The sequence below is a fragment of the Catharus ustulatus genome, chromosome 1, assembly GCF_009819885.2.
Source record: "Catharus ustulatus isolate bCatUst1 chromosome 1, bCatUst1.pri.v2, whole genome shotgun sequence".
Lineage (NCBI taxonomy): Eukaryota > Metazoa > Chordata > Aves > Passeriformes > Turdidae > Catharus > Catharus ustulatus.
In genome coordinates, this window is record NC_046221.1 from 49,640,186 (window position 1) to 49,666,417 (window position 26,232).

At 42.5% G+C, this 26,232-nt stretch overlaps 1 protein-coding gene across 1 annotated transcript in view; it reads right to left on the minus strand.

Moving 5' to 3' along the window:
• LOC117006411 (engulfment and cell motility protein 1-like) overlaps positions 1 to 26,232 on the minus strand; it is a 95,321-nt gene that overhangs the window by 15,227 nt on the left and 53,862 nt on the right. The window contains 4 exon segments of the mRNA XM_033078854.2: positions 852 to 934; positions 4,912 to 5,019; positions 14,774 to 14,886; positions 21,070 to 21,232. Coding sequence (XP_032934745.1) covers positions 852 to 934; positions 4,912 to 5,019; positions 14,774 to 14,886; positions 21,070 to 21,232 — 467 coding nt within the window.

A 26,232-nucleotide genomic window follows, 5' to 3' on the forward strand; every position in this document is an offset into this window, starting at 1 on the left:
TAATTAGAAATTCTCATTCAAAACCTGTGATATGGCTTCCAGACCTCTCAGATTGTTGTTCTAGGTCAGACTGAACACCATTAGAGTCTCATTGCTTCTTGTGAGAGAGACAACCCAATAGAAAATACCATAGAATATGGTATTCGCCACTAATTATGCCAGACGTTGTTAGTAACTCCATTTCTTCTTGATGTGGTGACAGTTTTTACTAACAAAAAACTCTGCAAGATTCTGGTACTGCACTATTTTAGTACTACTGTCAGCTTACAGCTTTTGCTCTGAAACTCTGAAAGGTAGTATATATCTAATTTAAACTGACTATTGTCTCCTACGCGTTTTTTTCTAAAACGAACTGCTGAGCATGTCCTTACATGCCTCCTTAATTGCCCGCGATTTACCTTAAAGCTTTTTGTTGGCAGTTATTTTTCTACCTGACTGCACTTGCAGGTATCATCAGCTGGACATTAATTGCAATTTTGACGTGTGATTACTGAATGTGGGCTCATCAGAGAACACAGCTGCAACAAACTAGTTATTTATCAGAGATAATACAGGAGTAGGCACCAACAGCCATTGCTGCTTTGCTTTAGAGATAGAAAACATCACTACTAAAGACTATTCCAGTTGTGCCTTGGGCATATCACAATGCACATCTCCCATGAAATATGAGCAAAGAAGGCTAAGCTGTCCCAGTAACTTATCTCAAATGGTTTGAGGTGGAAACAAAGGGTGTACATACATGGAAATGTGGCAGGCTGGAATGAAAAATACCTGTGTTACTTCAGGGAAGATCAAGTTGACAAGCTTTCTATTCTGCACAGTAAGTGTTCATAACAATTTGAGAACCATACCTTGTTTTGTTTAAGAGCTCCTTTCTCCTTCATGTGTGGGCAGTCTTTCCCAGTCACAACAGCTTTTATATCTGCCACTGGCACTGCATTAAAAAGAAAAAAAAAACAAACCCCAGAAAATTAGTTAGAAGCAAGGCATGCAGAAACTACAGAGTCTAAACAGAGGCATGACTAATGTCTTTAAATTGCTATGTCCTTTGCCATTTCCAGCCTTTTGAAAGAAAGAGCACCGGAAGAAAACAACTAACACAGCAACCAGTGAGTCTAGACAAAATTTCAGGCATCCTGGATAAAAGTCTGAAAATGCTTTTTCTTGCCAATTTAGACTACCTTGGTAAAGAGTGCTTCATATAAATGCATACCTTTGTCTGGACACTATGTATACTCATGGATCTCAAAACCATATAGTTTTCTTCCTTGTTAATGCAATGTGCCTGCTCTGTTGTTGCTCTTTCCTTGGCATCCAGGTAAACTCTCTGCTGGAGAGAGGATGCTGGACAAGCTAGACCCCTCAATCAGTCCTGTTTTCCTTCTTTTAAAAGCCTGTAGGAATTTTTAAATAGTTTAATAGTTTAAACTAGTTTAAAATAGTTTAAAAATAGTTTTCTATTTTGCTCCCATCAGCAGTCTAGTTGTTCCCTGGTACTAGCAGGAATAAGGAATACTAAGGCATATAATAAGCCATTCCAATTGCTTTAAAATGTGATCAGAAATGATGGGGAGGAAAGAAAGGTAAGAAAAAATACTGGAATCTGCTGCGACTCTGAGTCACAGACTGAGGTCACTACAGCATGAAGATTAATTTCTCTGAGTTTCAAGTGGAAGTCAATTTTCCAAAGGTACAGTAATTTCACGATTATAAGCCGCACCATTTTGACTAAAATTTTAGTCCGAACCCGGAAGTGCGGCTTACATTCAGGAGCGGCCAATATATGAACAAATTTTGGAAATTTCCCAAACTGGAAGTCTGAGCCCGCAGCAGCCCCGAGCCGAGCCGGAGCCTTCCGGAGCCCGCCCCGGGGGGCGGGGTGGCGGTGGTGCCGCCCAGCCCCGGGGGGTGCGGCGGCGCTGCCCAGCCCTGGGAGCTCTCCCTCTTCCCGGGGGTAGTGGCCGGGCACGCCGCTCTCCCTCTTCCCAGTGGCAGCGGCCGGGGACACCCCTCTCCCTCTTCCTGGCAGCAGTGGCTGGGGAAACCCCTCTCCCTCTTCCCGGTGGCAGTGGCTGGGGATACCCCTCTCCCTCTTCCCAGCGGCAGCGGCCGGGGACACCACTCCCCTGCTTCCCGGTGGCAGTGGCAAGCAGGGCCAGGGCTGCTCCCGAGCAGAGCCGAGCCAGTAAACCCCGTGATCACGCGATTCTGTTACTAACTGGCAACTTTGTGAAAGTTGCACATGGATCCTCGCTGCGAATGAAAGTGCGGCTAATAATCTGGTGCGGCTTATATATGGACAAAGACCTAAATGGTGCCGACACCCGGAGCTGCGGCTTATAATCAGGTGCGGCTTGTAATTGTGAAATTACTGTAATTGCATCATGGAGAATCTATATGCTCTACAATACAATATGGTCCCCAAGTGACAGTTTCTGTGACCTATAAATAATCCATTATCTTTATGGCTGCAGAAAAGTATCTTTTATATAGAACAGGACAGTAATATGAAAACCTGTTACTGCCCAGTTCTTCAAAAACTCTAATGGAAGTAGTGAAGAGGAGAAATGCATTCACTCTTATACTGGGCACAGCAGCACTATGTATTTTATGACCAAGTACCTTAGCACTACAGCCGAACAGATGGTATGGAATGTAAAAGACATTCTTAAATATTTGCTTTGCATGGAAAACTGAAAAGAATGGAAATAATTTGACTCTTCAGTACTCGACTTCTGCTTTTAGTCTCAGAACTTTATGCTGTGGGTCTGCTGATTTTTTATGCCTGTAACAGAAGTTGATCATCATATTCAAACAAAGAATTCAAAAATCAATAATCTGTCCAGAGAAAACCAGAATATTTATGAAAAGTATTCTGTAAAATGCCCAAGCCAGTTTGGTCTGGTATGTTTTAAACAATAGAGCCACTTTGTAATCTTGTGACTTGCAATATTCTCAACTTCGTTTAATGAAACTCCATCTATTGTGGGTAGCACTATGGCAAATCTTGTATCATTCATAGCCTGAAAACCTGAGATACTGATGAAATAACCACCTCTTTCTGAAACTGCATTGGTATCCACTCTGTCAGCAGCCATGCTGAGGGAACCATGTGGCCCAATGGTTTCCAAAGTAGGAGCCTTCTGCTTCCATGGGATCTTGACATTCCTGAATAGGCTCAAGAGCCTACAGAAAATGCAAGTGCCAGGTAACACTCACAGTCAGGGTCAGCGATTTGTACATGGAAGTGTGCTTCAACCAAACAAATCTGGAAACTGCTGATCTTGTAGCTGTGCCTACAGTTCAACTGTGACTATCGTTCAGTCCCTCATAACACTACAGTAATATTCTATGGCTATTTCTCTAATCATTGTCCACAAAAACAATCTGTTCTGTGCCAGTGCAGAAATATGAGGCCCTGTCCCACATTCTGCCAAGACTGCAGTAAGATTGTGGAACATCCCTGAGGCAATCTGTAAGGCAAGGAAAACAAGAGAAAGTCACTGCAAACTTCAGGGCTCCAGCATCACATAGGCTTTTCTTCTTTCCTTCTCAGACTGCATCAGGGAGCACTTGGATGTTTTAAAGGTGCTGCCTGGAGACAGTTTAGGGGAGGAAATTTCACATCATTCCCCAGTTTTCAGGCTGGAAAAAATTCTAACTTCTGAGGAATTAGTCTTTCTGCCATTCCATGAAGGAAGTGAAACTACTAGCTGAAATGCCTGTATAAGTGTTTCTAATTTGATAATGCCAAGGATTTTCAGCAAAGAACAAAAAGATATTATTCCTTATTCAATTATGGATTTCTTGGAGTCACCTCCCAGTGACAGAACTATACTCATTATTTCCACTATCATAAAAAAGCTTCCCTGGATTACAGGTTAAAACCCTATAACTCATGTTGAAATACAAAGGAGAAATCACTAGAGTATGATGGTTCTGAAGAACTCCAAAATTACAGTAATTTTACGAGTATAAGGCGCACTGACGTATAAGGCGCACTTTTTTTTTTTTTCAGTGAGGATCCACGGGCAACAAAGTAATGAATCGCAGGGCTTACTGGTTTGGCTCGGGGCTGGGTGGGCTCGGCCCCGCTCGGGGTTGCGGTGGAGAGCGGCCTGGCTCGGGGGTGTGGCCAGGGCGGCCCAGCTCGGGGCTGCAGCGGGGAGCGACCCCGCTCGGGGCTGCAGCAGGGAGTGGCCCCGGCCCCGCTCAGGGCCAGGCGGGCTCAGCTCGGGGCTGCTGTGGGCTCGTACTTCTAGGTTGGCAAATTTCCGAATTTTGTCCATATATAAGGCGCTCTGGGGTATAAGGTGCACTTCCGGGTTCGGACCAAAATTTTAGTCAAAAGGGTGCGCCTTATACGCGGGAAATTACTGTACTTTAAACCATAAGAAAATTTCCAATAAATCCCCCAGTAGGAGCTGCCACAGAGACAGCTGGTAGGAGCTGCCACAGTCCTCTCCCAGTTGGCTATACAGAAATAGTAGGTCCTCTCAATACTGTTCACAGTGACCTGTTACCTTTAAGTCCACTCCTGACAATAACTAAAAAAACTCTGCCACTATTCCTCCTCTAGTCACTAGACTGCCTGTTTCCATGGACAGGTAGTGCTTCTCAATATTTTTGTATTACCCAAGTATTTTTGACATCTGCAGTTAGATGAGCAACAAAAATAAACTGTGCTCCTCCCTAGGAAAAACATAACGTTTCCAAGCTGCATGAAATTATAAACTCATTGAAAAGCTTAGCGCAGTCTCCACACACACTTGCCAAACTCAGGAGGGTGGTGTTTGAATGCAGGAAGAAATGTCCCCTGTTCTTTATTTTCATAAAGAAAGAACTTTATTTTCATAAAGAAGAACTAGCATAAAAGAAGCAGAAGTGTCACAATCTGTGTGCATGACTTACATTTATCTTGCAAAGAATCATGAGGGACTTCTCCCTGTGGACTTTCTTCCAAGTCTCCGTAGTGCAAGACCTTGTGATTAGGTGAAAGCCGACAATACCAAAATTTGTCTGTTGAAATAAACACATTAGGCAAGGTCACCGATATGTCTTCATCAGCCTTACCAACAGCAGAGGAGAAAGCTTACTCAGACAAGGTGCTACAGGGAAAGGCTGTATTTTCTTTCAAAGAGGAAATGTGTGGGGTACATATAAGAAGGTTAGGGACTTTGCTCAGTAATTTTACTTAAGTAAATGAAGCTGGTGTTAATCTACAGGAGTTTTGTTATTGACATAGTCACTGGCTCAAAAAAAGAAAAGCTAGTGAGAAAGAAATGACTTGGCTTTACCAGATATTATATACCCTCATGGCCAGAAGATTGGCAAAGTAACTACTTTAAGTGGATAACTTTAATTTACCCATAAAAGATTCAATTTTTAGCACCCACTTTTGTGAAAATCAAGCCCTACCAGCTGTCTTGTGTGGGACACCCAAAAACTGATAATTTTGAAATATCCCATACTTTATTAAAATTATGACTCATGTCTTTTTTAATAGACATGGGAGAACACCCCTATATTTATGGAGAGACTAGACCTAATAAACATGCAAGGACTTAAAAAGCAGACATTAAGTCTCTTGTCCTGGAGATAACTCAGTGCTTTGAATGGTCACAAATATATGTGGGACCATGCAGTTCAGACCCCAGTTTGCATTTTAATCCTTCCTAAGAGGTGCACATTTACAGTAATTTCATGATTATAAGCCGCACCATTTTGACTAAAATTTTGCTCCCACCCCAGAAATGCGGCTTACACTCAGGAGCAGCTAATATGTGAAAAAATTTCTGAAATTTTGAACCCCGGCAGTGCGAGCCAAGGTGCCGAGCCAAGCACCTGCCAGTAAAACCCAGGATTTTGCGATTGTTACAAATTGGTTACTCTGTTGCACGGTGGGTGGGGCCAGCTCAGTGCCGACAGCGTTGGGGGGAGGGAGGCGGGGAGCTCCCTCCTTCAGGCAGCGCAGCATGTGGGAGAGGCGGGGGGCTCTATGCTGACATTCCCACGGCTCGGGGGGGAGGCGGGGGCTCCCTCCTTCAGGCAGCACAGCCTGGGGGAGAGGTGGAGGGCTCTGTGCCGGCAGCACGGGGGGGAGGAGGGAGGCAGGGGCTCCGTGCTGTCATCCCCGCGGCTCGAGGGGGAGGCAGGGGCTCTGTGCTGCCATCCCCATGGCCCATGGGGGAAGCGGGGGGCTCCTACCCCCACCTGCTGCTGCGGGAGCGGGGGGGCTCCTTCCCCTCCTGCTGCCGTGGGAGTGCGGGGGGCTCCTTCCCCTCCTACTGCCGCTGCCATGGGTGCCAGCGGGGTCTGTCCCCGCCTGCCACCGTGGGGCAGTGCTGGGCTGGGGTGAGCAAGCCCGGCGGCAGTAGCGGCCAGCCCCGAGCGGCCCCACCGTGCGGCAGCGCCAAGCTGGGCCACCTGGCCCCGTCAGCAGCCCCGAGCGGGCCGAGCCTGCACAGCCCGAGCCGAGCCAGTAAACCCCGTGATTCTGTTACTATTTGGCAACTTTGTTGCATGCTGGTCCTCGCTGCGAACAACAGAGCGGCTTATAATCAGGTGCGGCTTATTTATGGACAAAGAACAAAACGTTGCTAACACCAGAGATGTGGCTTATAGTCCGTGTGGCTTGTAATCGTGAAATTACTGTACATCTCCTGACAATTTGGGCTTCGCAGGATATAATTCCCCCTAACAATATTTGTTAAAATCTGCTCCTGTGAAGAACATCACCTATGCAGAGCCAGGCCACCATACTGACTAGTGTGCAAGGATGGTACTTGCCAATTCCCTTTTTGAAATGGGAAGAAAGAGGTTACCCTTCCTTGTCAGAGCATGTTCTATTTAATAAGTAGATCACATATTCTTAAGCTGTTAAAAATATAATCTTGTTACATCCAAATAATCTCCAAAAGCTCAGAGCAAGGTTGCATGTTAAAATGCCCATGGAGGGAGGCAGAGGGCTTTTCTGGCTTTGTGCTTCTCTCGTATTGGCAGTGCTGATGCTGTGCCAAGCAGCAGCCTGAGGGACAACTTAGGGGAAACGTTAGCACTGACAGTCCCACAGCGCTGCAGTCACTGGGAGCATCAGTTTGGATAAAACATTGGAGAAGCAGTAGAACCAGTATATGTGAGCTCTTTTGGGGTGCTAGCAGAGGAAGGGCTTCTTGGCTCTCTGAGTAAAACATTGCTTCCATGGACCTAGCTGCTTCCTGGCTCCAGGCCCCTGGCCAGTCACTTAAAAGGTAACGCAGTAAAACACAGGCAATTGAATGATAAAAATGAACTTGCACATGCCCTTTTAAATTTCTTTGTCTCAGTGGATAAAAAGGTTTGAGGGAAAAACCCTACACCCTTCAAACTACTTTCTGAGTGTGCAGCCCCTTCTACAGAAAGGTTTCAAAAAACCTTACAAACTTCTGGCAAAGGCTCAAAATGGCCATAGGTTATCAATTTCACAGGCATGCAAAACACTGGAGATTCAGGGTAGAGAGCCTGAGATTATGCTCCTGTGATGCATACAAGAAGAGCTGTTGAAATATAAGCATCCCTGGTCTGTAAGCATTACATACAGTGTGGTACAGTATGGGATTGAGAAGCAGATCCCACTTACAAAACTTTTGCAGGGAATTGAAACTAGAGCGAGTAAGAGCCCTCATTCAGTAGGCTCTCATCTGAAGAGCACACACACAAGCAACTCATTAGGCAGTTTGTGTATCTTAGAAGAATGTACGTAAAAATTTTCTAGATTCATACCTTTTACAGGGAACTCTACCAGAACCATAGCAGCACCTGATACTTAAAGAATACACACCATGGAATCTGATGGTTGACCATTATGCCTAAAGAAAAGCCTCCAGTAATTGCAGCAGGAGGCTTTTATACCTAGCTTTAATTACAACTTCATAGTTGGGCTGTACAAAGTAATACAACTTTCCAACTCTAAAATTAAAACGTAATTTTTTCTTAATGAAAACTGACGTGGTTTCACTACATTCTCAGTGACCTGGGCAAAAAGATGTTCTAACTGAAAAAAAAAAATTACCATGCATTCCTTCCAATTTATCTCACATGGAGTTGCTGTTAGCAAGGGTTTGGCTCTCTTATCTCCTAGGGGTTAGTATTTCGGTAACCTTGGTTCTTTCAATGCCATTCTTCAATAATAAAAGAGGGGAACACACCTCCATGAAAATATTTTGTTTTGGGAACAGGTGGATTAATGGGAAGAAACACAAGCTCTGAATATTTGAGGAGTCTTCTCAGCAATTCCTCATAACCTAAGGTTAATTAAAAACTAATGGCCATAGACTGTAGCTTGAAGCATGTCCAGCACAACTCTCCTGTGAGCTCACTAATAACTCTGCTCTGCCACAGCCTTGCTGTCAGCGGGTAAGCCATTAAATGAAAGCTACAAATGGAACTAACAAGGTTTCCTCAACCACAACCACTAAATGACTGCACCAGCCAGGCTGAGGAGGGTGATAGCATGTTGCTAGGAGAAGGGACTCTAGTTTCTACAGCCACCACAGCCTTACCCATCCTGGTTTTTGCTTCAGCTGTACATGATGCAACAAACAGCATATCAGAAAATATCCCACTCACATGAGGTTTCAGTGCCTTGGAGGGGAAAAGTTTGAAACTGGGTGCAGCTATTTTACTTAGTGCAAGTGCTGAACACAACTATATTGGAAAAGTAGTGTATAGTATGATCCTGCAGTCAAAACAAAAATTATATGTAATTGCTTCCACCAAGAAAAAGGGTGAAGAACTATTAATTACAGAACAGTACATATGAAGTAGACAGCATTTACTTTGAGCTCTAAATTGATAAAAAAAAATAAGCAGAAGAAAATGCCCTTTTCTACTATGACTCAAAAGTGGTGCTTATAAAACAAAGAAAAACTACTATCCAAACCCTCCAAAACTCTTAAACCAAGGTCTGCAGAGTAGAAGTGTTACAAAAGGCTTTCAAGATGGGATGGACCTTCCCTATTAGGCCCTGTACTCCACATCTGGCAGATCCATATGCATGTGCTCAGCTGGAACAGGGCAAATGTGTGTTCAGGAAGGAGTGGGCTTTCTTTTGGTTTTAGGCGCAGGCTTAAGAATTTTCCCCAAAGACTTCCCTTCTGTGGCCTCTTTTGCATGCAGTGTTACTACACCTACCTCCTGCTCACAGCAAGAAGCTGTAGGGAGGGCAGTCACTAACCACAGTTTTTAGAGATGATGTGGACTTGATATTTCATCATAATTTTCAGACACTACATAATTTACACTTTCTGGTAACTCCTTACATCTTTCAGCTCACTGACCACTGATACAATCACATTACGGTGCTAGAAATTCCTCTTTGAGAAACAGAATTAGTCATTCTGGTTTTTAATCTGAGAAGTTTCCAAGCAAATTGTTCTGATTTTTCAGATATTTGCTAGAGCAGCCAGGTGGTTAAATACACTGCAGCACATTTTTGAAGATTATAGATGAGGTTTAAAAAAATCCCAAATAACAAAATCAGCTACAATTTGGCTACAGAAGTAATATTCAAAATCGTGAATAATTAGCAGAGCACAGAACATTTTGCTGATGGGCTACAGAGTGCCTGGCATTCACATAGTGTGTTTCCAAGTACATTAATGGCTAGTGACTCATATGCCTCTAACAAAACTATTCGAGGTAAAAGGCTGCTGTGGTTAGTGCAGAAGTGCTCGTTGTTAGAATCTGGGGAGCAAATAGCTCAGATACGCATGGACAGAATTCTGAGATTATATATTTTTTCCCAAGATATGTTCGAGTTCACTATAGAAGTTTTTTGTTCAAAGAAAAACATCCCCACAGATTTAGCAACAGGAACGTGCTTTTAAATATATCTGTCAAAATAGGTATTTGTGTAGATTTTGTATCTGTATATGCATGTGGGCATGCACATTTTTTCTTTTTTTTTTTTCCGGTCTCTACTAAAATTGTATTGACATTTTCACTACAACTGGTCTTAACTGCCTAGATAAAGCCAGGAAGCTCTCCAAATAATTGGCAAATAATTGACCTGTGTCATTGCTGGAGGCACATTTGGTTAACTGGCTCATCTCAGCAAGTCATGTGCTCACAGAATATTAGGTATTTTGTGGTATTATGGAGACTAGGATGAAGTAGCAGTAGAAAAGAGCTTTGCAGAAAACAGTCGAAGTGCGTATTGTTGTTCAGAATTGTGAGTTACTTATCCTAGCAAGAGATGGAAAACCTGTCTTCCCTTGATGTTTTGTTTCAAGTTAAGCTTTCTCTTTCCTGGTTAATTCCATGGCTTCTTGTGCTTTTAATTCAATGATGTGTATCACCAGGGCTTCCCTTCCTTCCAGAAATTACTGTTTGAAAAACTTCATGTTGGCTACAAAACCACTTCAATAACACGCGATTTCTCTACAATCTTTATAAAGGTAGAAAGGGAATTTATTTTCAAGAGCGCACCCAGTAATATATACCACAAATGTACTGGACGACAGCATCTGTTATCCTCAAAAAAATGCCTTTATCTACTACTTAGCTCTACTGGAAATAATAACTACTGGGGGTGTAGAGTGCTTGGCGCTTGCCTAGTCGTCTCCCTTTTCTTTTAGGAATTATTTATGGTAGGAGAAAGCTGAAGAGGTCTATTTGTCAGCAAATGTCCATGGTCCAGGAACACAGTGAGGATTTGCAAAACATGATAATCTGCTGTTGAACAGTGATCAGAAAGATAGGCTAGATTTTACTGTTTCATTCCCAAATGATTAAGATACTTAGCAAAAACCCAGGAATTGGTGCTGCAGTTCTCCTATGAAAACCTTGCAAGGGGCAGGCCATGTATTTTTCTGAAGTGCTAAGGATCCTGTTGGGCCAATAATGATATTTCTGAGTTTCAGCTACAGAGAGATCCTGCTATGATAATCTTGTACTGAAACACAAAGAGCAGAGATCTGAACATAGATAACTCATGGCTTAATTTCAGCATCCCCCCAGTGAATCACCTGTTGGATTGGAGGCTTTCCAATGCTAAGTACATATGAAAGTGTTCAATCTCATCTCAAAAGTCCATGGGAGGCTGTAAAACTCCCTTCTGATTTTTTTGTAAGTCAATTTTTTCAACTTACTGTGACTAACTCTGTGTGTCCTACCACATATTCAAACAAATCTTAACAGAAGTTTGCTCTGGAGTTTTTATCATGGGTTAATTATTTTTAAATGGCAATTTAATGCTTTCAGCTTTTGCGTAGGGCACATGCAGGTTCTTCTCACAAAATCTGCAGATTCGTGACATTTGTTCCAGGATTGTCTTAAAGGGAGAAAAGAATCATAGCAAAGGCAAAAAAAAGTGAAACACCTACCTGATCATGCTACTCTTACAAGAAGGTGCCACATAACAGGCAAATCGTGATGTCTCAGAGCAGTACAGTAATTTCACGACTATAAGGCGCACCCTTCTGACTAAAATTTTCCCCCAAACCCGGAAGTGCGCCTTATAGTCTGGTGTGCCTTATATAATGTACAAAGTTGTGAAATTTTCCAACACGGAAGTGCAAGCCCGCAACAGTCCTGAGCCGAGCAGAGCCCACCTGGTGGCGGCATCCGGGCAGCACCGGACTGGGGTGAGCCTGGTGGCATCGGGGCAGCACCTGTGCGGGGGGAAAGCTGGTGGCGGCGGAGCAACCCGGGCGTGGGGGGAAAAGCCCGGAGGCACAGCACAGGTGGGAGGGGGAAAGTCGGTGGCAATGGGGCAGCGGCAGTGTAGGGCGGGGCAGCGGCGGCACGGGGCGAGCCCGCTGGCATAGGGGCACCCGGAGGGTGGGGGCAGTGCGGGGCTCCCAGAGCGCCAGGGGGGCGCGGGGCTGCTGGAGCACTGGGGGGGCACGGGGAGGGAGGGAGCGGGCTGCCACAGAAGCCGCTGCCACGGCCCCGAAAGCACCGCCGGCCGCCGCCGCAGCCCCGAATGCGCTGCTGGCCCCGAAAGCGCTGCCACTGCTGCCCCGAAAGTGCCGCCGGCCCCAAAAACGCCACCGCAGCCCCGGAAGCACCGCCAGACCCCGCCGCGGCTGCAGCTCTGAAAGCGCCGCCGCCATGGCCCCGAAAGCACCGCCACCGCGGCTCCCAAAAGCACTGCCAGCCCCGAAAGCGCCGCTGGCCGCCGCTGTGCCCGCAGCCCCGAGCCGCCCTGAACCGCCGCCAACCCAAGCCCAGCCTCGCCAGCCAGTGCCAGGGGCAGATGGGAGTACCGGGCCCTGTGCACGGGGAGGACGCTTGGGGCTGCGTTGAAAGGCTGCACCAATCTGTGAAAAATGTTTGTAAATTGAGCACCTGCCAGTGAACTCCACAATTGCGGGATTCCGTTACTAATTCGTTACTTTGTTGTGCGCGGTACGGATGTTCACAGCAAAAAAAATGTGCGCCTTATAGTCCAGTGCGCCTTATACAACGTACAAAGTTGCGAAATTTGCCGGCTCCCGGAGGTGCGCCTTATAGTCCGGTGCGCCTTATTGTTGTGAAATTACTGTACTCATTTCTGTTTCTGTTTGTTTCAGTTCCATGTCAAGCTGCATGGACCATGGCCTTTTTTGAGCTTTGATAATGCTCTATGACAAGTGGATTCAGTTGGAGCACCAGACAAGTGGCAAGGGTTCCCAACCCCACTGAGGTAGCACTGGGCACTTGTACAGGGAGATGGGTTGCAAGAGAGATGGGGATGTGGAAGCTAACAGAAGACACACTCAGAATCTGGGACTTCTACTATTTTTATTAGGACAGAGGATTTATCTGAAGGATAGACTATCATAATGTTAAACACCACTAGCTAAACCTCATATCTTCCATTCATTTTACTTCATCTTCTAATTCTTGACATCACAACAGCCCTGGTTTTACAGTTTATGCTGCTTTGCGGAACAGGAGACCCTGAAGGATAAAAGCTGATTTCAAGACAGCTTCTTCTACTCCTTGTCACCTGCCAATATTTGCTATTTGGACTGTGCCAGACACATACCTAAAATAAGATCCCAATTGAATAGCTTATACACCAAGCATACTTCATTAAATCACACAGTGTCAGGTCACAGAATCACAGAGTATGCTGAGTTGTTAGAAGAGATCCACAAGGTTAATGGAGTGCAACTCCTGGCCCTGCATAGGACCATCTCCAAATGTTACAACCATGTGCCTGAGAGCACTGTCCAAATGCTTCTTGCTGTGACCACTTCCCTGGAGAGCCTGTTCCAGTGCCTGACCCCACTCTGCGTGAAAAACCTTTTTCTAATATCCAACCAAAACCTTCTCTGAACTCAGATTCATGCCATTCCTTCAGGTCCTGTCACTGAGCATCACAGAGAAGAGATCAGTGTCTGCCCCTCCTCTTATCCTCTTGAGGAAGTTGCAGACTGCAATGAGGTCTCCCCTTAGTCTCTTCTTCTCCAGGCTGAACAGACCAAGTGACCTCAGTTTTTAGCTTCAATTGTACTCTTTTGAGTGAATTTATACTCTTATATAAGGCTCTTGATCCTATAAATCATGAACTAATAATGTAAGATAAAATAAGCAGTCTATTTTCCTCTTGGAGATCAGCAAAAAGAAGACTATTCGGTATAAATCCTGCTTCTTCCCTTGAAACTGAATTATTTGGATTAAGGTTTTGAGAGGAATGAAATAAACAACCCTCACTGCTGGTAGCCAGACTAACTACACATTATTTTATCTACTTTCACTCCATGAGTATGCTGATGAAGGAGAAACATGTATCATGCCTCTCTATCCAGTCTGCACAGAAACACATTGTAGAATATTGACTATCTTTTTGTGCAGTGGGCTTCATAAGTATTTGTATGGGTGACAGAGATATTATAAATAGCCTCCCTAAATTAAGGAAAACTGCCTCCTTGTTTCTTGCAGGGGTACTTCTCTCTGTGAAGAATGCACTTTCCCCCAATTAATCTGAAGGTCTCAAATATTGATTTTTGTCAGTTCTTATCCTTAGCTTTTATAACTTTCTAATTTGTTCTGTATTTGTAAAGGAAAATAAACAGGAATCTGAATCCTCACAAAATGAGGGGTTTAAAGGGAAATTATTGATATTATTTCTAATAAATCTGCTGAATTTACACTAGGTCCCTATTACATTATCAGGAGAAAGAAGTGTGCTGCTCTGAGGGGAAAAGAACCATAGGGAGTTTTACTGCATAGAATGAGCAATGACTCAGAACTGGGAGAATAATCTTCTCATATCAATCAAGTATTCATATGAAGGTACCCAAATTACTAATATAAGTACTTTCAAAAAGCATGTTTAAACACCATAATATAATTATACAGCAATGTAAGACTAAACCAAAGGACAGACAGTACTAGAGGGAGGGATGCAGAATGAACTTGTTGCATACATAAAGGTGATCAAAGAGATTCAAATTCAAGTTCCATGTGCTATTCCTGCAAAGACATTGTTTTGAGATGAAGAAGAAGTCTGGAAATTCAGGCAGAAATCAAAATACTCATTTCAGAATGTGAGACTGCTGCTTGAGATTTTGTCAAAGGCTGAACTTATTCCTGATCATTTGTGTGATAAAGCTGAAACCAGTTTCAGGGAAACAGGAAATCCTGAAAATCTTTAACTTGGAGATGCTTTCAGATGCCTCCTGGTGAAAGCAGTCAAGACAGCACTACAACCAAGGATCCTGCCAGTGAAAACAGTATTCCTCAGTTCAACTTTCAGACAAAAGTGACAATGTAAAACCAGACTAGGGAGTCTGAGCTGTACCTTGCCGACGCCGACTGTTGAGTTTCCTAAAGCATGTGCCCTCCACAAGTCGATTGAGACGTTGCTGCTTGATCAGTTCTAAGATCTCCGGTTGAATCTTTTCTTTCAGTTCCCTTGGGAGAGAAAATAGGCACTTGTCAAATTCAATCAAAGACCATCCTCCTTCCTCTGAAACAGTCTCACCAGATGTTTCTGTAAGGCATTTGAAGAGGACATCAGTCACAAACAAGCCCGGGTCAGCATCTAGTCTGTCCCAGAAAAAAAACCCTTTTTCTTTTAATAAAGAATGGGAGTCAGGATATCTTCATTGTAGACATCTCCCTGCCACAACATCAGTGTATGACTCAGGCAAGTTCCTTGATTTTGTATTACTTTACTTATTCTAAAAATAACACTTGCTATAAGGTATCAACAAGATCTTTCCACAGCAAATAATGCTTTTTCATCATAGGAGCCCTGTGAAGTTTATTTGAGGGTCTGTCATGATCCTGTGCTGGTATACTTCTCTAGCAGCATTACTTAGGGCAACACAAGAAGGCTAGAACATTTTGAAACAATAAAAAGCAGAAAGCAATGCCAATGAGCGAAACTAATGATCAGCACTATATTCTATTTCTTAATTTCATTAATTTGATTACTTTATTATTATCAGAATTTGTGGGAGACCAGCTCATGACTAGGGATCATCCAAAGATGCAACTTCACCTTTGCTCAGGAGTCCAGAGACCCACAATACATCTAGAAATAATCTTACATATCCTTCAGAAAATCCATTTTCTCCATCTTACTTTGATAAGAGTTCAACATGTCATGTTCAACAAAACTAGGCAGAAAACATATGCACATAATATTTAAAATTTCATTTCATACACCATCACATAAATTCACAGATGTCTGAATTCATCAGATATATCCTCACTTAGATTAATTAAGAATACATAAAAGACAGGTTAAAACATCAACTCAACAGCAAACCCAATAAGATTTTAAAAAATAACTGAATGCATAGAGGATTTTTAAAATATGAAGCTTGTCAGAACCATAATTTTGCCTTGCTGTGCAAATTGGGTAATACCAAAGATCATTCTGTCTGGCAGTATGTTCCAGTAATCATCATCAAAAGGAAGCTAAGCTGTGGTATCCCACAGAGACAACAAAAATTTTTCTCTTCTTGAAAACTTAGGAAGCCCATTCTCTGCTAATTTCCTCATTCATTTAGATCCTATGCCTTTGATCTGCCAGACCCCCGCTGAAATCACTGCAAATCCTTTGCTACGAAGATCAGGCCTTTAAAATAAAATGTCTACTTTTCCCTAGGTGTCAACAAAATGATTGGATGCACAACCCTCTGCATATTTGCAAACTGTGAAAATCTAGCTGGCCAAGGAAGCATTGTAACTATAGAAACAGGCCATCTTTTGGAAATGTCTTATTAGTCCTTTAGGACTTGAATTTTCAAGCACTGGTGGTTTCTCATTGGGATCTAAGATATAAATATGTTGAATGGTTAAATACTGTGATTAAAATAATGTTGTGCTTAAATAAATGTTTTGCCTTTACTGAGCTGATGAGCTTCCCTATTCCTCATGTAAAACATGAGAGCAGGGGCTGAGGATAACAGTGTTAAAACACACGTGTGGATTACTTAGCAGTCCAGGCTGCTGACTAAATCTCCAGTTGGACTGATTTCAAACATTCAAGAGTGGTATAAACATCAGTTTGATATTTGGGTAGTTTACCTCAGAAACTGGACAGTTATCATTCAGTAGGTGTTAAAGATATCATAGCATTGTATTTGTAAGACGCTACCCAAAAAAAACCCAAAATCAATGGGTCACCCAGCATATTAACATCTAAATGTTTGCTTATAACATTCTGGCTTCTGGCTTCTAATGCTCCACCTGCTCTTCATAAACCAGAGGAAGAGAGGATTTTTTTAACCAACCGAAAATGAAACCCAAAATGAAATCTTGTCAAATACTTCAGTGCCTAAGGCAGACTTTGCATGGGAGAAGGGGAGGTAAGAAAGAAGGGACCTCTTGCCTCTTTGGTTATGTCCTGGAGGCCCTCTGCACACATACATTTTTCTCACACAGTCATGAAGCTCTTCTGTTTGATGGTCCTTGAACTTGATCACAGGGAGGTGTTGGAGACAGCTCATTATTCCTTGGAGAAAGTCTCTGGTAACTTTGGACTCAGTGAAAACCTGTAAGACCATCAAAGCCCTTGCCATGTTGACTTACTGCACTTACTGTCCTCAGCAGCTCATGCCAACACATGGTTACTCTGACTCGTATGGTTCTCAGCTATTTTTCTGAAATCATGACTCCAGATTTTTTTTGCAGGGTGATCCTGCCATTTAGTGCTCCTCACTGTCAAGGTTTCTGTTGCACCATTTTGAGGTGACAGAAATGGGTCAGAACAATCATATCACAGTATGCAAACAAAATATGTGTTTCTTTGCAACTCTGTATTTCCTTCTGAAAGCTGTCTGAAGGCAATAGAGCTCTGTTCCTCCTCCTGCCTTATTTTAAAATCCATCAGGAACAAGGAGTTAAAGGAAGATCATAAATGCAAATACATTTTGTGAATATTTATTTCTTTATTGTCCCTCAGATGACATTTGCTTAACAGTTTGTGCTTTGGGAAGAGCGAGAACAGACTAAGTCTAAGGAGACAGTGACTTTAAAAACTGCCATTAGTTTCCTACTGTGTTTCTGTCCCATAAGAATGTAAAAAGTTAGTTGTGCTAGTGAGACAGAAGTGTTGAGGGAAACACGCATTAATATATATGATTGCTAATTTTGTGATCTCACTGGTCTTAATATTGGAGGCAATATTAACAGCAGTTACTTGTTTTTAAAATATCTGAAAATCATTAGAAATTATTTTCAAGTTTTTTACATGTTGTGGGTTGGCGAGGTTTAGAAATTTTTTCCCATTATTATGTTAAGCTAGCCGAGATGGCTCTCCTATTAACCGTTAAGAGCTGGAGACAAAGGACTAGCTGAAGCAATGATGGCCCATTAGGGAAAGGTGGAGTCCTGCTTTTGTTTTCGGCAAGTAAGAGGACACTGGGGGTAGGAGAACTCTACAGCTCGCCGGCCGAACTCGAGGAGAGAGGTTCTTCTTCTCCTGTTGGGATCAGGCTTCTTGGATTTGGACTGCTAAAGCTTCCTGCTTCCTCTGAACAACTGGGAACTGGGACGCCCACGGTGAGCAGAGTTTCCTTCCTCACCCTTTTCTTCCACCTGCGGTGGTGAGGCCACCTGGCCCCCTCCCCTGCCCCCTGCAGCAGCCGCGACTGAGAAGCCGCCTGCCCTGCTCCTTCGGAGAGTCATCGGTGACTGAAAAAGGGACTGGGACTGAATTCCGTTCTGTTCTGTCACTGTTTTTTTTTCTTTCGTATAGCTGATGCTGTTTTTGTTTGTCTTATAAATGTTTCAGTAAAGAACTGTTATTCCCAACCTATACCTTTTTTGTGCCTGCGAGTTCCTGAATTCCCTTTTCCTGGTAATACTGTCCCTTTAAACCGGGACATTACATCACACAAATTCTTCTTCAGCACCAGTTAAAACTCTGTCCAGCTTTTACCTTTCCAGCTTATCGTTAAGACTCACCTGATAGTGGTTTTCTTTCCAGGATGGGGCATCTTACAGACATTTAAATTATTACAACACAATGGGAGAGTAATCCAGAACTGGTTTCATGCAATTTGTCCTTTTACCTTTCTGGCATCTAGCTATTCTCCCTCTCCTGATCATGCATTCAAAGCAGGCAGTAGTGACATGTAAGATAAAAAGCTGAAAAGCACCCAGATACCTTCCTCTCTTTCTCTGTATGTTGCTGATTTTCACACAGATGTTACTTAGTAATGGGTCCCTAGTTGCCATTAACTCTCCTTTAGCCGTTAACTCTCCTTTAACCAGCAAGTCACTAATGGGATGCCAAATTTTTATCTAGCATTAACCCACCTCTGTTGCTATTTAATTTGTCAAGGAGATCTCTGGTCATCTATAGGCCCACAGGATTCCTAGACAACTTTTTCTACAGCCAGTCAAAATGAAACTGGGATACTTTATCATTTCATTATGGAGGGATAAGTTTGGATGCTCAAAAACAATCCCAAATCCCTAATTCTATTCCGAAGGACTTTTTATTTTTCCTAATAAAAAGTAGGTATGGATAAAGCTTTACTTCATATGCTACAACGATGCTCATATAAAAGAAACAGCTAATCCTTGCAAAACAAGGTTGTTTGAGTTATGAGGATCTAAGGCAACACTTTCCAGTTGACATTCAAGCACAACTTCACTGAGGCTTCTCTTAGCCAGTAGCTTGAACACTTAAAACTACAGTGCCTCATACAATGAATAAAAAGAGAAAGATTTATATCATGTTCACGGCAGGAAAAACCATTCCCTGATTGCCATATTCTAAAGCAGAATTAAACAAGGTCTGCTGATGTTACAGTCACCATTGTGCACAATCTCTTTCAGCTTATCTGCAGGGCTTTAAAATAAACAGCACAGCCACGACTGCTCTTTTCATTCACAATCTCTTTCCTTACAATGGGGCCATGATTCTGTACTTGTATCAACTGTGCCATCTATGCAATTTGAGAGAGTTCAGTCAAAGAGCAAAATGAAAGGACTGTTTCTTTTCACAGTCAAGAACAAGTGGTCATGGATGTAATCAAAATGCAAATGCATGGAGATAAATTCTGCAAATGCAGTTGTGATTGCTCAAACACCTCATCGATTCACTTAGCATTTACAGCCTTTAGGTTTAGCCTTTATCTTGAATTTTAAATTATTCTCTGGTAACACTTCAGTTGCTTTTAATTATTTGTGTTGGCTGTTTCCCTTGTTCCATGATGGGGAAGGAGACTGCACTGTGGCAGCAACTAGCCAGACTAAAAGATTCCACACTGGAAATGAAGAGCTTGCACAGGGCAATGGCAAGTCTTTCAATGCTAGGTGATGATGCAAGAGAATGTAAATAATTGACCTGTATCAAACTGTTGAGTCATGGGAAAGCAGGGAAGATGAGAAGCTTTGGTGACAAGCTTCACAGTTCTGAGTAGCTTTGAACTGCTTAATGCTGCAGGGGATTTGCAGGGGCTTTCTGAGCAGTGTAACAATACAAAAATAACTGGAACCATTTGTAGATTTTCAGTTGATGAATTACTGCAAGTGACATCAGTTCTAATTGGGCATTAGGTCATATTTTCCAACACACTGGAAACATAAAAGCAGCAGTCCCCCTTTGACCATACTGGTATGGCTAAAATTTAGTTTATAATTCTATTTTGCTTATGCTTCCACTGTTGCCTTGCCGCCCCTGGAGTAATTTGTCCCCAGAGATCATACTTAGATACCAGTATCCTTTAGAAACAAATCAAAATTAAGATCCTGCTTCTGAATTATGCTATGGTCCAAATCCATTTCTATATTTTTGCCTTGGAAAAGGAGATTTAGATTATCATGAGCCATTCCACTTGCAACAGTCAGGATTTCACGATATTTCAGCTGATGCTTCTGGAGTCCTCACCGTCTCTTCACTGATCTCAAAAGGTTCCTGCTATTCTCAGTACAACATTTGCACAGCACAGAGTCTGCATCTGTCCTATACCATCAGTTCAGTCACAAGCCCAGACTTGGTCCAGAGCCAAGTGCAGCATCCACATTCTTCATATAACAGAACAAAGACTATTCTGAGAAGTGAGAAGGAGTTATGGAGGCAATATCAGCCTTCCATACTTTGCAGTAAACAACAAGCAAAGGATTGACTGTCTGGTTAGAATGTTGCTATTTACAAGTAAGTAAATTAATGCTTGTCATAAACACCAATTCATAATGTTATATACAAGGACAATTCTTTTGTAAGTCAGTGTGTATTGGCTCCTCTTCTTCAAGGCTTCTTCCTGACTTGCTTAGAGAAGCCTTGAACAGGAGACAAAGTTGTGGTGTTTGATTAATTGGATTTTTTTGAAAGCCACAACAGCACCAAAATCAGGCTCACAATCATGCAGAGCAGGGAAATATCAAAGCACTGTTTCATATAAATAAGCCATGTGAAATCCTGCTGGGATTTGCCAAATCTGGTTTCACTGAACTCAAGGAAAAAGTTATGGTTCCCAGCAGAAGAAAATATTATGTACTTTAAGCAGATGCCTCACTACTGCTTTTGAACACAGCTCCCTGGACAGCTTTTCTCCCTGGGATTTCCCAGAATAACTCATAAATTTCATTCTCCCACGAAAAAAGGAGTGGGGACAGGAAGACAATACTTACAGAATTGGACGAGACTGGAAATCTTCCTGGTTCATTCTCTCAGGACTGGCGTATTTCAGTATTTCTGTGTAACTGAGATTCTGAAGTTTGCTCTTGAATTGATCGAGAGAGCTAGGCTTGGTAGTGAGTGCTCTCATTATCTGTCTTTCACTACCTGCATTACCTGCAGTTAACAAGGAAAGAAAATGAAGCTGTGTTAACACTTTCTGCGTTTTTGTTTCAAATCTTACTCTGGGTCATACCAAGGTTTCTAGGTATGGAAGATGACTAGTACTATGTGGTTTCTTAGACAACTTTTCAGCAACATACAGTAATTTCACAATTATAAGTCGCACCTGATTATAAGTAGCACATTACAATACAGAGTGTGATAAAAGGTATCTATTCTATCACCATCTGTTGAGGGTGGGGGCAGTGATCCTATCTCAACGGTAGATATTCTGCTAATGGGCCATCATTGAAGCCAAGCGGGGCATTGTTCTTTATCTTTTCACAACCCATCCTTCTGCCAGCGAGTCATTTCTGCTAATGGCCCATGGAGTCCCACTGTGTGAACTGATAAAATTACTTCATCCCATTGGAAGTTGCTCCAGCCAGGGGGAAGAGCCCAACATTTCTAACCAAGATAAAAACAGAGCTTTTGGGACACTAAGGGAGCCCCTTTCTCCACTGGACTCCAGAGGAAAACTGGATTTCTTCACATCACCACTGGACCTTCAGAAGGAAACTGCACCTTCTACAGAACCACTGCTTCAACTGAATCACATCTGTCACTGCAGGAGGACTGCAACCACCATTTAATCGAACTGCTACCGACACCCTGCCTGAGAGGGTGCCAGGTTGTAGTCTGACTTTGTCAGGGTTTGGAGTTTGTTTCTTTGTAGTACTGTATTTCTATTTTAATTTCCCTAGAAAAGAACTGTTATTCCTAATTCCCATATTTTTGCCTGAAAGCCCCTTGATATCAAAATTATAATAATTTGGAGGGAGGGGGTTTGCATTCTCCATTTCAAAGAGAAGTTCCTGCCTTTCTCAGCAGACACTTGTCCTCCAAACTAAAACAGCAACTTTTCGTTCTTTATCCATATATAATCCGCACCTGATTATAAGCCGCACTTTGTGTTCGGACCAAATTTTAGTCAAAATGGTGCGGCTTATAATTGTGAAATTAATCAGAAAATAAGCCAACTTCTGACAGGGTATCACACCCTTCATCAAAGTTCATCTGCTCTATGACAAAACTGGGGTTTTTTTGAAGGTGGGGGAGAGTAGCCATTGCTTCCTTTTATCCCTTACTCTCAGAGGCAATGAGTACACACTGGAACATGGGAAACACTTTAAACATCCTTTAAACCCCTTTAAACACCAGGAAACACTTTCACTGTGAGGTGACCAAGCACTTGCACAGTTTTCCCAGGGAGGTGATGGTTTCTCCATCCTTGGAGATACTGAAAAACTGTCTCGATGTGGTCCTAGACAACTGGCACTGTGTGGTCTTGCTTGAGGGAAGGCTGACCAGATGACTTCCAGAGCTTGCTTCCAACCTCAACCACTCTGAGATTCTGTGAGAGCCTTACACTGCAGGCACATTGAGAAGTGAAGGAAACAGAACGCACTAAAACAGAACATTAGTCAGGAAAGAGAGAGACCACTTTGCCAAGGATATTACAAGATTGCTTTTGAATAAATGCCATAATCAATGCAAACCAAAAACTGAGAATGAAAGATGGTTAGGCAACAGTCATCTATTCTGCATAATAATTATTTTTTCAGGACAAAACTGCTAAGACACAGTTAACTAAGGAGTATTGCTTGGATCTAGTTCAGATAAATACATATGAGAGATTATTCTCTCTCTCTCTCCATAACCCTAGACTCATTTCCCTGGTGATGGTGCAAGTCACATACTTCAAAATATTTATCTGATGATGTGCTTAAATTGGCTGAAAGAGCAATTTATCATACTCAGAAAGGTCCATCTCACCCAAATGCCAAAGCTAAAAACCAGTAGGAAGTGGTAACAGACCCCTGGTATGATAATGGCAATGACAGAAATCAACAGTTACACAAACAGAAGGCAAAGCTTTTTCTGTGCTGTTAATTTTCCTTTGTTCTTTCATCTTCACCATGCACCTTAAAACAGAAACTCAGACCCTCAGAGGTTCCCTAATAATTCCAAAACTTTCTCTTTTCATATAAATAATTGTTTCACATGTGTTGCCTCAGTCGTCTGACTCACTGTCTGCACTTTCTATTTTTGCTTCCTGAGACACACCTTCTTTCTCACATGCAATTTAAGCACTCATTTTATCTGTGTCCAGCTGGTGAAACTAAGCAACTAAAGAACTGAAGAATTACTTAGCTGTGAGAATTAGCTACTTCCCTATTGAAAGATAAACTCCTGACTGGCACCCGAGGCTCAGAGGAATTAACACCTCCTCGCCTGTATTCACCATGCACTCACTGTGCACTCACTAGTCCACAGCAGTCCAAGTAAGAAAGGTGCAGTCACACCTCAGAAATGACAAACCACTATAAAACCCAAACTACCTGAACATTTATGGAACATGGCAAAAAGGTGGGTGGGACAATCCTACTGATTTCAACTGGGTCTTGGTTTAACAACTAAAAGGTCTTATGTAATGAAGAACATGTTCACAAAAGAAGCATCCTCAAAGGAACAGCAGGACAGAGTGCTACAGATACAGTAATTTCACGATTATAAGCCGCACTGATTATAAGCCGCACTTCTGGGTTTCAGCAACTTTTTGGTTTTTGTCCATATATAAGCCGCACCTGATTATAAGCCGCATGTTACAATACAGAGTGTGATCAAAGGTATCTGTTCTATTACCATCTGTTGAGGGTGGGGGCAGTGATCCTTATCTCAATGGCAGATAATCTGCTAATGGGCCATCCATTGAAACCAGGCAGGGCATTGTTCTTTATCTTTTCACAACCCATCCTTCCTCCAGCCAGTCATTTTCTGCTAATGGCCCATTGAGTCCCACTGTGTGGCTGATAAAATTACTGCATCCCATTGGAAGTTGCTCCAGCCAGGGGGAAGAGCCCAACATTTCTTACCAAGATAAAACAGAGGTTTTGGGACACTAAGGGAGCCCCTTTCTCCACTGGACTCCAGAGGAAACCGGATTTCTCCACATCACCACTGGACCTCCAGAGGGAAACTGCACCTTCTGCAGGAGCACTGCTCCAGCTGAGCCACATCTGTCACTGCAAGGGGACTGCAATCACCATTTAATGGGACTGCTACCAACACCCTGCCTGACAGGGTGTCAGGTTGTACTCTGACTTTGTCAGGGTTTGGAGTTTGTTTCTTTGTAGTACTGTATTTCTATTTTAATTTCCCTAGAAAAGAACTGTTATTCCTAATTCCCATATTTTTGCCTGAAAGCCCCTTGATTTCAAAATTATAATAATTTGGAGAGAGGTGGTTTGCATTCTCCATTTCAAAGAGAAACTCCTGCCTTTCTCAACAGACACCTGTCCTCCAAACTAAAACAGCAACTTTTCGTTCTTTGTCCATATATAAGCCGCACCTGATTATAAGCCGCACTTTGGGTTGGGACCAAAATTTTAGTCAAAATGGTGCGGCTTATAATCGTGAAATTACTGTAATTCTAGTGCCAAGTTGGATGTTTAAAAATATGTTCTGTCTTCCTCTTTCTGCCTTCTTGACAACGACTACCTATTGCTGCTAAATAATTTAAAACATAAATATAATGCTGCAATCACTTACACATGGAATTTCAGTTTTATGAGTTTATGAGAACTCACAACAGGGAAGCTGTCTCTTATGAGCACTTTTTCTCATAAAACAAAAGGACAAACGAATTAATAAATACTATATTTTGGGGAATTCGATGCATGAGGATCTTTCCAGTCTGATTGCTAAACCATTCATATGAAGCAGTGCTTGGCTAAACTCTGCAAAGGAGGTTTAAATTCATTAAATTTGGAGGTCTGTCACTTATTTGCAACACCCTTCTCTGTAATTCATTTTTAGGGTTAACATGAAAACAATGAAAATTCCTCTTCTTTGCTATTGTGTGGAAAGTCATACACAGGGTATCACAAAAGAGCCCCTTTGGTCTAGAGGCTGCCCCTGCTCCTGAGAGAGAAGGCAGGAAGCGTATGCCCCAGGGCCAGCAGGTAAGGACACAATCACTTACCTTGTAATGTTTATAGCCAACACTATTTAACTAACTGACCAAAGTGTTAAAGTTGCTCATAGTAGTGAGTCTCCTGAGCATTTGGGAATCACTGCCAAGGACTTCTTATCTGTTCAATTTCCACTGCTCAGTTGCCAGCCTTTGATTACTGCTCTCTGAGAGACAGCATCAACTTTTCCACCTCATATATCTGACCTTAAATGTATTCTCCACTCAATGTGATTGTACATAGACACTGTGGACAGTTGTTTTAATTACATTATGCTTTGCTACTCTTAATGAGAAATGAGTGTTTCAGAGGATGCATTTGCTTTAAATCATGTGCTTTTTACCTGACGACCTCTTGTATGGATAGGAGAATCCAAGTTCTGTGTTACAACTAAGGTAAATTCACTGAAGACATGAAGAGAAAGACAGTAGGAAGAAACCAACAATTTTTTAAAAAATTATACATATAGGACCTTATTCCCCGGATTTTGTATCCATTTAACATAAAGCGTTTTAGTCTAATTTGTTGTGTGCTTTGCTTATTTGACCTCATCTTTGTCATATCGTAGTCTGACTACTTTGGCTTTCCAACATTTACCCCCTCTCCTCTCTCTCTCTCGGTATGACAACTTTTGTCTATGCAAATAAAGTCTACTCTTTCTGAGTGGAGCAGAGGTCTGAACCTGGGCTCTACAACAAGGGATCAAAAAAGAATGAGGAATTGTTAATACCAAAAGGAGCAGTTTATCAGGGCCAAACTCTACAGCAAGCTTCTCACTGACCTTATTTCAGTAGCTTGCTTGCAGCTACAGAAAGTACAAGCCTCTCTACACTACTCATCCCACACTGATGCAAAGTTTGCTCTTGGTACTGACTAGAGAAGCAAGGCACTAGACACCTCTCAGACACCTACCACTAGCCTGTATGTTTCTGGAAATTTAAGTCTGAGCTTTTCACTCACCAGATACACTCCTTCTACAAA